Raw genomic sequence first — 12,957 nt, 5'->3', positions numbered from 1 at the left:
CTTAGGCTTAGAACCCTCTGTATAAAGCTTTTGTGCGAGACGGGAACTAGTAAGGCTTAGTCAATGGATATACTGTGACGTGTGAGGCTGAGTCTCAGTACTTTAGCAAAACCAGCTTCATTCAGCTTGAAACAGGAACAGCAGAGTTATTTATTGCAGCTTGAGCTACCACTCTCCTATACACAGACACAGCAAACAAGCATAGTTGGGGCCAGGTCAGTGGCCAAGTTATACTGTTCCCTGCATTTATAATGTTCCTTGCAACACTTATCGGCAACAGGCGCATATAGCACGATATCGACTGGCATGTAATTGTTTCCGCAGCATTATGCTGCTGTGCTGCGAAACTGTGGTTGCTTCAGCAATGGACAAGCAGTCCTCCACAGACACGGTAGTCATACTTTGGCATGTCGTCCTGTTTTGGTTCCTAAAAGAGTTCAGAAACCACAATACGAAACACTGACCAACATAAGAACCAAGTAAAAGGGAGACTTTAAGCAAGACTAAATTCTTGTGTATGCTAAAACAGTTAAACTGTGCAGTTTTATACATAAACAGAAGGGAGAATGTGTAAAGTGAAATTAATAATCAGTCATATTTGTGCACATTGCTAATGATCTTTTTTTTTGGGAAAGTTATGCAAGTATCTCCACCCACACTACAGTGTAAAAATGCATGTAGCAGGTCTTTCTTAAATAGCAAAACAAATCAATAGTATAATATTTTATTTATCTTTAAGGAACAGAATTCAGAGTATTAGACAATGTTGTTAATATACATCTTTGAAGCTGGGTATGTATAAGATCTGTATATCTTTAATTAAAGTCATCAGGAATGTAGAAATTATTTTATCGTCCTCGGTATTCTAAAATGACTCATTGACCCAGTTATTTCAGAAATCACAACCATTGAACTACCTTTAACATTTCTAAAAGTTAAACTATATAAACTATCCATCCATCCATCCATTTTCCAACCCGCTGAATCCGAACACAGGGTCACGGGGGTCTGCTGGAGCCAATCCCAGCCAACACAGGGCACAAGGCAGGAACCAATCCCGGGCAGGGTGCCAACCCACCACAGGACACACACAAACACATCCACACACTAGGGCCAATTTAGAATCGCCAATCCACCTAACCAGCATGTCTTTGGACTGTGGGAGGAAACCAGAGCGCCTGGAGGAAACCCACGCAGACACGGGGAGAACATGCAAACTCCACGCAGGGAGGACCCGGGAAGCGAACCCAGGTCCCCAGGTCTCACAACTGCGAGGCAGCAGCGCTACCCACTGCGCCACCGTGCCGCCCTATATAAACTATTTAACTACAAAAGTTAAATTTTGCATTAGCATCTTAAATAAGGACAAAATTATTTTTCTGTTTTCAGGTTTTAATCCAATAGCCTTTTTCAAAATGTATTTGACAGTTAAAAATTCACTTTTTTTTTTATTACTGCTAGTACCCAGTATTAACAAAGTGCCACTTCCTTGTTGCCTTTCTTATAGTTGTGGGATGATTTGGGGATTTTTATGGGATAAGAAACCCCCCAAATACCTTTAATAATGAATTTAAGATTTCAGTGCTTTTTCAAGTTGCATTACTCAGAATGTTTCATCCATCCATCCATTATTCAGCCCGCTATATCCTAACCACAGGGTCACAGGGGTCTGCTGGAGCCAATCCCAGCCAACACAGGGCGCAAAGCAGGAAACAAACCCCAGGCAGGGCGCCAGCCCACCGCAGGCAGAATGTTTCATGCATTATTAAATACAATCAAGATATAAAAACTTAGTTTTACATCACTGCAAGAATTGACTTATCCTAATTAAAAATCATAAAAGTATACAATATATATAATATATACTTTGATTATATACAATATAAATAAATGTAATATAAACAGTGCATCAATGGTTTGTTTATATTTCCATTGTACACACAGAAGAAAAATAATTTTAACTTAATACTTTACTGCATAGTATAATTTCAGTAATTCACCAGATATTTCTGAAAATATTTATCTTGAAGAAGTCTTCTCATACAATACTTTAGTATAGTAGCATTTTACTTTTTGTGGATTTTGTGTAAAATACTGGTCCCATCATATCAAATAAAGAATGCACTTACAAGAAAAATCACGTGCAAGAAAAATGTTTGTATACAATAATAAAATAAAAATTATAATAACAAAATAATAATATAATAAAAATAATGTCAGTATAAATGATTGAGGCCCTTGTATCAGCTTACCATATCCTGATGTAACAGTAAGGTAGCAAATCATACTAAAATAAACTCAGACCATCATGGGGAAAGCTGAAAATAACATAACTAGAATGGAAATTAAAGACCTGCTGCCTTTTTGGGTCTGCATAAAAAGGTTTGCAGTCCCTCTGTACCTGTGCCACCTACCATTCAATTTATCCCCATTTTCTTTCTTGGTTTCTTACTATTTTTTTCTCTTTACAGGCCCTAGCCTCTATTCTGCCAGGCAGTAAAGCTTTTGCCTCACCTTCCTCCTGACTCTGTACTCGGTTATCTTGTGGCTCAGAGGCAGGTTTAAAAATTTTTTTTTTTTTTTGTTCTTTGTTTCACCTTATACAATTTCTTGTATTAGGAATTTGGTAGTTTTCGCATACCCCTTGGGGTCAGAGCGCAGGGTCAGCCATTGTACAGCGCCCCTGGAGCAATTACAGGTTAAGGGCCTTGCTCAAGGGCCCAGCAGAGCAGGATCTCTTTTGGCAGTGACGGGGATTTGAACCGGCAACCTTCGGGATACCAGCGCTGATCCTTAGCCTCAGAGCCACCACTCCGTCCTGTACCCAGTGTCACTTCTGTCCAAGCACGTGAATTACTTCAGTATTCCATTTGCTACAAGATTATTAGTCTATAACTACCTGTGCAAAACATTAAAAAGAGAGCATACGAAGATGAAGCAGATAAGTTTGTGGAGTCCGTTAAACTATGCCCAGTTTTCCTTGTCATTCCCTGACACCCTAGAAAAAATCTTGTCATACAATGAGCAGCAAGATTGTTCTGAGGACAACAACGGGAATCTGCTCAGTCAAGAGGAAATAAATAAATAACAATGGTGAATAACAATTTATTCCTACAAAAATGTCAGCCTAGCACACAACCTATAGGTGATCTTGCTTTACCTAACCAACTCTAGGCAAGCTGGAATTAGGCTGCCTTCCATGTTGACTGACTCATACAAGCAATTACAATTAACAGCACCACAACCAGAACAGATGTCCTCTGCATCTTGCTCTGTCATACCCACCACCTGTATGTCCACTGTCACTACATCTATAGGCCTTCCTCTTTTCCTCTTCCATGGGAGCTCCATCCCTAGCGTCTTTCTCCCAGCATATTCAACAGAGGAGATAAGACTAAATTTAAGGCATGGGTGGAAGCCTAAGTCACAGTGGCTCAGTAAGGATCCACCAGTAACAATATAGTCTCTGCACAGTTGCAGACGTTCTGACAGCTTACTTTGTGACCAAATTCTGTTATTCTTATCACAGGCCGATATCAAACACTCACACACCTTCATGCTCTGGGTAGCATTAAGAGGTGAACAGTACCATGTAAAATAGGGAAATGGCCACCGGGTACGATTATACAAACCATGGAGTTAGCTACACATCTGAATCAAGTATGAAAAAAGAGAACTTAGAGTTAACAGAACCAATTAATAAAAAAAACATTGTAGTGAATAAATCTCAGTGTCAGACTAGAGAAAAAAGAAGCTTGCTACCCTAAACCAATTATGCATCATCAGCTTTACTGATACCTTTGTTTTGACATTCCTTGTATTTCACTTAACTGCTAACTTTATGTGGCACGGCAGGTACTGGACAGAAAGCTAGCAAGAAGAGCAAGAAAAAAGAAGAAAAAGATCCAGAGGAAGTTGCTGAGATAGAAAAACAGAGGGTAATAATATTCACTGAGTAATAATATAATACATAGACAAAATAGTAGAAAAGGTTGTCTTTTAAAACCCTGTTGTTGCAACCTGTTCATCACTGCTCCTTGTGATTTAAGTCATTCTTGATGTTTTGTATACGTATACTGAATGACGATCATGGCTATTGATACTGAAGTAATGTTCCTGCCTTTTAATATGTTCTGTAATTATAGGCAGAAATGACTTTGCTGATGATGGATGATGAAGATGAAAGCAGAAAGCATTTTAACTATGACAAGATTGTAGAGCAGCAAAATCTAAGCAAGCAGAAGAGGAAAAAATTGATGAAGCAAGAAGAACTGTTAGAAGAAGACACTTTTCAGGTTATAAGTCTATCTGCTTTGATTTTATTTATTTGAGTTCTGAACTAAACTGTAACTTGCAGATATTATAGTTTAGTAGGTTCGGAGGGGAGGCATTGTATTTGCTTTTCTAAAATAGGTGATATTCAGTATAAAGATGAACTTCTCCACACAAAAGGTTGTCATGATCTTGAACAAATGACCAGGTTACACAAGACCTGATGCTTTGGTTCAATTCACAAGAACCATTGTTAAGGTAATCTGCAAGGCTAGCTATTCAACCTGTTAGGTAGCTGGCTTGTTGTCTCTGCCAAGATAATAGGTTTTTAATTAAAAAGACCCTGGTTGTAAACTACTTGTCAAGTAAGCAGAGAGACAGAGAGCAACATTTTCAGCTTAGAAACGTAGTGACAAATTAGATACACCTAGGCAGAAGAGAAACTATTCAACCAGCTATGATCAAATTTCCAATGGCTGGAAGAGTCGTTGGAATGCAAAGCTCAGAGGATCATCCAGCCTGAATTTTTAATGTAGGATTTTTATTCTAACAAACATCATCAGTTTGTGCTATGATTCATGTAACTCACTGCTAGTGTGTCATTAAATTTTGATTTAGTGGCATTTTTTGGGTTTACCCATTTTGGCCAGTTGTCTTCCAAATCCTTTTTCTCTACTTCCATAGTCTTAGGTTTCCTTCAGGGTAATTTATCACACGTAATTAGCAAACAATCAGCTAACTTTATTCTATTCAGGGTCATATAGCGCCAATGTCTGTCATGGCTGCACTGGTGTAACACATGAACTAATCCCAGATTGGGTACTAATCCAGTACATGGGAGTAATTAATGATACATGTTTATAATAATAACACAGTCTAACCCAAAATAACCTAAATAAACACTAAACTAGATCCTTGTCCCTTTTACAGTCCAGAAAAACATCCTTTTCTCAACCTGACCAGAGTTTATTATAGCATAGCAAACCACACCATTCAAAAAACTTTTTTCATTACAAGCAAAACATTGAGTATCTGTAGAAATGCGCAGCAATTAGAAAGTGTAGAGAATAAATGCCAGGCATACCAGGAAATTACTGACAGATGTGAATTTAAATGTGCATTTTGGAAGAGTATATTGCTGCTTGGGGTGAAAATAGCACAAGTGAGAAGATGTGTTTTCAGTTGACATTGTGAACAGGAGGGCAGGTGGAATGATGTGAGCAGAGATTACCTCTGGTTTTCTGCACATTTTGTGTGGCAGCGCTTATACCTACAAATGTTAATATAAGTAGCTTTTTCCCTTTAAAAGTTAATTTGGATTTCTTGCAGACAGTTTTTAGAATCCTACTTAATTACTTCCAGATAGTCAGTAAACCCAGTCGGATTTCCCTTTGTGTTTCCTGCATTTTCTTTTTTAACTAAAGATATGTCTGCTCTAATAAATGCAACATGTTATGATTAATACCAAATGAGGCAAAAAGTATTTCAAAAGCTATTTGAAGCTTTAGAAAATAAAAGGAACCAATTAAATCTAGTGCTACACTGTCAATTTTTATATTTCTTCACTGAGGATATCTAGCTACACAGCCTTTTATTTTACATCTTGCAAGTTATTATCCCAAAATAAGAATGTATGATGTTTGCCACTGTCTGTCATGGCACAAAAATAAGTGATGACATTGCCTGCGCACTTCTAAACTGTGTGCGGATGTCCACATCACTTTGTAGGAGGATGATAGTGTAAAACTGCCAGGCCTGGCTGGAACAACAACTGCACTGCTGTCTTTCCTTATATGATGTAGAACACCCATTTATTTTCTAAATGGCCTCTATGATAAATGCTTTCCTGCACTACCTCTGTGTCCTGGTATCCTATTCACTTTGTCATGAGCAAATATGTTGTCATTTCCTAATATTAGAAGAATTTTATGACTGGTTGAAATCTGATGCCGCCTTCTCTTAACTTTTTTCTCAGGTTGACGTGTCTGATCCCAGATTCAATGCCATGTATACTTCTCATCTTTATAACTTGGATCCGGCAGACCCTGCATATAAAAAGACAAGAGGCACGGAGAAAATTATTGAAGAAAAACTCAGAAGGAGGGAACACCAGCATCAGAGCCAGGAAGGAAGCCAGAAAGGGATGGTCAGGAACAAGAGACAGTTGAGTGAGGAGGAGGAGGAGGAGAAGAGCAAGGGAACAGTGCCTGTTCAGACAAAACTTGAGCCAGGCCTCTCAATGCTGATTAAATCTATCAAAAGCAAAACAGAACAGTTCCAGGCAAGGAAAAAGCAGAAAACCAGTACAAGTTAAATAAGGAGAAAAAAAAAGCTCTTGCTTTCAAAGCATTGTTTGAAAGTCTAAGAAGTTTGTCTTCAAATTATGAAGAACAGTTTGCACCTAAATCTTCATAATGTTAAAATGCCTCTAAAACAATATGCAAAGTAAAAGTGATGTCCTAAATTGGTCCGTCAGTCTGCACTGTGCATATCCCTTAGGCGGACAGACATTTTTGAGTAATTTTAAGCAGTTCTGGAAGATTTTTGTCTGAAAGCTTGTTAAAAAAATAATCATCACTCATATTGCCAGAACATGTTTGTTTCATGGTGATAATCATAGGCAACCCAATCACTTGTATTGGATGAAAACAGGGGATGCACACTAGCACCAGGAAGTAGTGCAGATTTGTGGGGAATCTTGACAAATAAATGGGATCTTTTGTGTCTACCTTCTACAAGACTTTGTATGAATCAAGTGAATTTATAGCATAAGTAAAATATTCTTCATTATTTTTATATAAATTGGCATTTCCCATATATTTTATTGCTTCACTTTTTTCTGAAATTGGAAGCTTAAACGTCAACTCAGTGCTTATATTCTGGGACTTATTTTTAATATAATTATGTCTCTCTGTTTCCTGTATGTATAAACTGTTAGGATGTCTGTGGTATTGATCACGGCCACACCAATATATCTGCCTGATATTTAGTCTATACTTATGTACTGGTATTGGTTGAACTTGCACCAATATTATGATGCTAAAACTCTTTCAAGTAAAGCACATTTACAGTATGTGATTATTACTCTATTATAAAAGGCCTCAGTTTGAAAAGCCGCTGCCCTTGACTGATCTGCATGACTGTAACAAATTAAGTGTTAACAATGTATGTGCTAAACAGTTCTATATGCTTTAAAATAGCTACGCTTTGCCCACATTCATAATCTCTGGGACTGACAATGAGGCAAATTTTATAGATAATCCATAAAGGGAGTTGTAGCTCTGAGGCTAAGGATCTGTGCTGGTATCCGGAAGGTTACTGGTTCAAATTTCTATTACTGCCAAAAGGGATCCTACTCTGCTGTGCCCTTGAGCAAGGCCCTTAACCTGCAATTGCACCAGGGGTGCTGTACAACGGCTGACCCTGCACTCTGACCCCAAGGGGTATTTAAAAAACTGACAAATTCCTAATACACGAAATTGTATGAGGCTAAATAAAGAGCAAAAAAAATTTATTAATTTACATACTGTTACACTTGGAAGTTCACAATCTTCCTGTTAAAAATGCTGTAGTTTAATTTTTTTTCTATGTTTTTCCATTGTTTTCAATTCTGCCAAAATGGCTGCTGCATAGCCTAAAGATTTTCAACTCTATAAATAAGATTTTCTATTTTTTTCAGATGTCAGACATTTATCTAGTAAATCCTGTAGAGTTTTCGCTTTCAAATGGTTATACATTTGTCTCTGTATGTGCCAGGGATTGCTTGTCGGAGTCCTTATACAGTGAGAGTTTGCAGATAAGCATTCACCATTATTCCACTGTCTGTGTTCTTATCAAAGTGAAGTGCAGGCCGTTATTCAATCTGATTATTGAACTGCCCAGCTTCTCAGCTTTCAGAAGAACAGTGGTTTCTAAAACATAAAGACTCACCTTCGTAAACTGCAGTGATATCTTGATAAGACAATTTGTTAGTAAATGTACGCCAAGCTGATTTTTCATCATTTCAACAACTTCCAAGCAGCTGTTTATTCAGGATAAGTACTGTTTTTAAATGTCTGATTTTATGATTGGTACTCTAATGTTGTTTATGTTATTGAAATGCATTCAAGTGCTATTTCTTTTGCGACAGTCACTGATTTAATTTTCTAGCCTACTGTCTTGGATTGTTCTCTTTTCTGCTCCTTTGTGTTTATCTTTAGAATCCACTTATATGGGGCAACACAGTGGCACAGAGCTAGCTAAGGAGACAGGGGTGTGTGTCCCCTGTTCTGTCCCTGTCTGCATTAATTTCCTCCAGGTGCTCTGGATGCCTCCCATAGTCCAGAGACATGCAGGTTAGGTGAATTGGTGTTGCTATGTTAGTCCATGTATGTGTGTATTCACCTTACGTTGGATTGGCACTCTTTACAATTTGTTCCTGCTTTCTGATTGATGTTTGCTGGGATAGGCTCCAGCTGCTCTGTATAACTGGGTTATGAAAAAGAAAATGAATGGATGGATCTAGTAATACGAGAGGTTCGTGTTTATCTCATGACAAGTGAAAGTCAGAAATGTGCACATTTTAATGGGCCACTAACCACCCCGTTTAATGTCAAAGTCCAATTAAAAGAATTATAATAGGTTCTCAGTGGTGCTAGAATAAAAAACAGGCAGGCACTCGACTTTTCTACTTTAGAGACTCTGTTGGTCTTAGTACACGGACGTCCAACATGCTGGAATTCTGCTTCTCATCTAACGTTATTCTTTTCAGGGATGTAGATATTTATAGGGTGGAGTTTCTGCATAGTTCTCAGTCACCCACACTTGGCAGCTTCATGGCACTGCAGAAGTAAAAAGAGATACCATTAGTGTTGGCACCCCATCACACCCAGGAGCGGCATTGCATGTGTCAGCTCTTATTTCAGCAGTCATAATAAGTGCAAATCAAATTAGTAAAGCATTTAAACAAAGTATAAATAAACTAAGTTGGCAAGCACAGTCCTGGTTGTGAAACATTATTAACATACATTAAATGGTGTATTTTATACACCGATATACTGTATGCAGATAAATATATTTCAGTTTAAATAATTTCATTAATGCATGCATCTCTTAGTAAATATTTGTGTGCACTGATTGATTAATTCAGTCATTAATCCCCAAATGTAACCAGAATTGAAAAATATCTATTTGATAATTGTGACTTGTGAGCCCAATTATAATAATAATACTTTATTTATATAGCTCCTTCTCCATGCGCAAAGCTCTTCACAGAGTCTCAGAAAGAACAGCAGGGTATATGTGACATTGGATACAAATATTTTCAGCACAGAACACTAAAACAGATAAATACAGGATATACAAAGCATAAATAGAATAAAACAATAAAGCTGAGTAAAATACTAAATTCAGTTACTAGAAGAAAAGCCTGAACAAATCCCATCATTTATGATATCACACACACACACACACACAGATTATCCTAAGCATCTGGACAGAGAGGCAAACTGAAAGAAGGAGCAGAATGTCAGGTTAAGTTAAAAGCCTTCCTGAACAGATGAGACTTAAGTTGTTTTTAAAAGAATGAATGGAGTCAGCTGATCTCATTCATTTAGGGAGATCATTACAAAGTCTGGGTGCTATACAGCTGAAGGTCCTGTCACCCATAGAGTGCAGGTTGGTGAAGGGCACAACAGGGTTGCTAAAATCAGAGGACTTTAGTGGATGAACAGGTGCCTAGTGACGGTGATGATCTCAATTGTAGTTCAGTGCAAGGCCATTTAAAGCTTTGTAGGTTATTGATAGAACTTTAAATTCAACCCTGTAAGGCACGGAGCCAGTGAAGGTGCAGCAGGATGGGTGTGATGTGCTCACTGTTGCTGGTTTGAGTAAGGACTCTTGCAGCAGAGTTTTTAGTTAACTGGAGCAGTCATGTAAGATTTGAAGGGGCACCTGCCAGGAGGGAGTTACAATAATCGATGCAGGATGTGATAAAAGCATAGATAAGTTTCTCAACATTAGAAAAGGAGAGGAATGAGTGAACATGAGATATGTTACAGAGGTGAAAGTAAGAAAGTTACTTGGTTTATGTGGGTGGAATAAGAAAGGGAGGAATCAAAAATGACACCAAGATGCCTTTTTAGTCTACATGCACCTGAAGCAGGACAGTTTCTTTTCAGCAGGTTTCAGTGATTAGGGCAGGTGCAGTGTTCACAGATAATCAAAAGTTCTTCCCTTTGATCAGGTTATGTTTATTTTTAAAGTGTGCAGTACGCAGTCTGCACACACGACACACATTTATATGCCCAATAGAGTTTTTTAGGAGATTTTTCAACTGTAGATGGTTCACCGTAAGTTGACTGTCAGACCAGGGGCCTCATGCATAACGCCATGCATAGAATTCACACTAAAACATGGCGTAAGGACAAAGGCGGAAATGTACATACGCACAAAAAACTCCAGATGCATAAATCTGTGCGTTTGCCAACTTCTACATTCTTCCGCTCCATAAATCCCGGTCAGCGTGAAAAGTAACTCATGTGCACGCCCCTGCTGCCCCACCCCAACTTCTCCCAGAATTACGCCTGTTTGAATATGCAAATCAATATAAATAGCCCTTAAGCTCAGCATACTGTGAAAAGGCAATGGCAAAAGCTCGGGGGAAAATAGAAGAATTTCAGCGAATACCAAGTGGAGGCAAAGAAAAACTTACTATTTGTTGGTTTAAACAGTGATATAAATAACAAAAGGAAGTTGATCGAGTGACACAGAGTGTCGGAGAAACTTGAATGCTGAAGTTCACAAAGTTGCACGGTGCCTGAAATAAAAAATAACTTGTCAAATATCAAAGTTGCCTTGAAAAGGTGAGTCGTAGTCCACCACCTGAGTGTCATATGAAAGCATATTTGGGTACAGAGAAAAAAAAAAGGCACACAGTGGGGAAAACAGCTCGAAATGTCAACTTTAATCTCGAAATTTCCACTTTAATCACATAGTTTATTTTGTCATTAAAGTAGAACATCATAAACTTCATCTTTAAATCGTTTAATTTACTAGTTTCTCAAATCCCATCATAACTATAGTAGCACGTTAAATGCTTTGTTTTGTATGTGTTCTTATATGTGCTCTGCATGTGAATCACTACGTGCTTCTTAAACGGGCTTTCTCTTCCTCTGACAGGAGGTTGATTAAGTAATTTATTGCAGCAGTACTGTCTCTTTTTTAACCTCTAGTTCCTGTCCATCCTTTTCTTTCTCCAAGTAACCAATTGCCACACAATCAGTTCTGTAATAGATTTTAAGCCATCTGTCAGCTTAGAAGCCAATTCTTCAAAACTTTTAAGGAACATTGAAATATCTCGTAGTACATGTTTAATTATTCCATCCATCTATCCTTCCAGTGTCACGCCAGCCGCAGCAAGAATACAGTGCGAGGCAGGAACAATCCCTGAACTAACTAGCGCTGCGACACCGTGTCCTCACATGTTTAATTATTAACAATATAGATTATTTAAATTAAGTTAAAGTTTTATCTGTATAATAAACATTTTGCTGCATTTCATCTTAAAAAGGATATTGTCATATGTAAATACGCTATTTATAAAGTGGCTCAGGTTGTGCAATATTATAACTATCGCAAGTTTACAGTGAGATAATTGTACTTATAAGTACAAACAGTTCTACAAGGAGCACTTGATAGACTGATTGAGTGCGTTTATAGTTCTTGGTATGAAACTGTTTCTGAACCGGGAGGTCCGTACAAGAAAGGCTCTGACGCGTTTGCCGTATGAGAGCAGTTCAATAGATAGCATGGCTGAGGCAGCATGTGCTTGATGCTGTATACTGTTAATTCTCTTTCCGATTAGCTGCTGTTGAGCTGTGATTCCACACTCAGATACAGTTATATAAATATTCTCAAGTGGTGCAGTGAGAGTAATATGGAAAAAGATGATCCGCTGTGGCAACACCTAACGGAAGCAGCTGAAAGCAGAAGAAGAAGAAGGTGCAGTGAGAGTAACAATGCTAAAGCTGCTATGGTATTTGGAATAGTTTGGCCATTCCGTGGACCATTATACTGTTACAGGTTAATTACAATCAGATGCCTTAAACTAATAAACAATATGCGGTTAATTTCAGTGTATTTATAAAGCCATGTCAGGGATGTGGATCTAAAAAAGAAAGGGAAACCATACTTGAACAAAATCACTGCTTTGACACTGGGTGCCACCAGTTTGCAAAACCCAGCGGAGAACTTGCGTATGCCAAGGTTTGAGCTAGCGTGCGTGGCTTTATACCAAGTTTAGGTTTTATACATCATGATGTGAGCGTGGAAACAGGGTTATGCAACATTTTTGTGTGTACACACTGTTTATACATGAGGCCCCAGGTTACTGAGATCACCTCTGACCTCAGCAGTTTAAAATTTCCGCCCGTACCTTATGAAGTACTGGATTGGTTTAGAAATGTGACACTCAGTGAATCATCAAACTGTTCTGTACCAGTTTTAAGCAAATTTCTCTCATGGTTGTCTCCAGACATATATATTACACATCTGGCTTCAGCAAGACTAGGTCTTAGGAGAACATTTTTTTTCCAAGTGCCCCATGATGCTTTGCAAGACCAGCGTGACATCACAGAAAGGTATCGGCCATGTTCAGAACTTTCACACATACCAACTGTAAGATCGTTGCAAATTTGGCCATTTGTA

At 38.2% G+C, this 12,957-nt stretch overlaps 1 protein-coding gene across 4 annotated transcripts in view; it reads left to right on the top strand.

The window, feature by feature from the left end:
- esf1 (ESF1, nucleolar pre-rRNA processing protein, homolog (S. cerevisiae)) overlaps positions 1-7,089 on the top strand; it is a 50,264-nt gene extending 43,175 nt beyond the window's left edge. For all 4 annotated transcript variants that reach the window (XM_028820144.2, XM_051919679.1, XM_028820145.2 and 1 more), the window contains exons 12-14: positions 3,856-3,938; positions 4,146-4,295; positions 6,248-7,089. In XM_028820144.2, the coding sequence (XP_028675977.1) occupies positions 3,856-3,938; positions 4,146-4,295; positions 6,248-6,586 (572 nt within the window). In that variant the 3' untranslated portion in view covers positions 6,587-7,089. The remainder of the gene's footprint in view (positions 1-3,855; positions 3,939-4,145; positions 4,296-6,247) is intronic.
- Positions 7,090-12,957: the final 5,868 nt, after the last annotated feature.

This window comes from Erpetoichthys calabaricus, chromosome 15, assembly GCF_900747795.2.
Source record: "Erpetoichthys calabaricus chromosome 15, fErpCal1.3, whole genome shotgun sequence".
Classification (NCBI taxonomy): Eukaryota; Metazoa; Chordata; class Cladistia; order Polypteriformes; family Polypteridae; genus Erpetoichthys; species Erpetoichthys calabaricus.
This window is presented reverse-complemented; position numbering and strand designations above follow the sequence as displayed.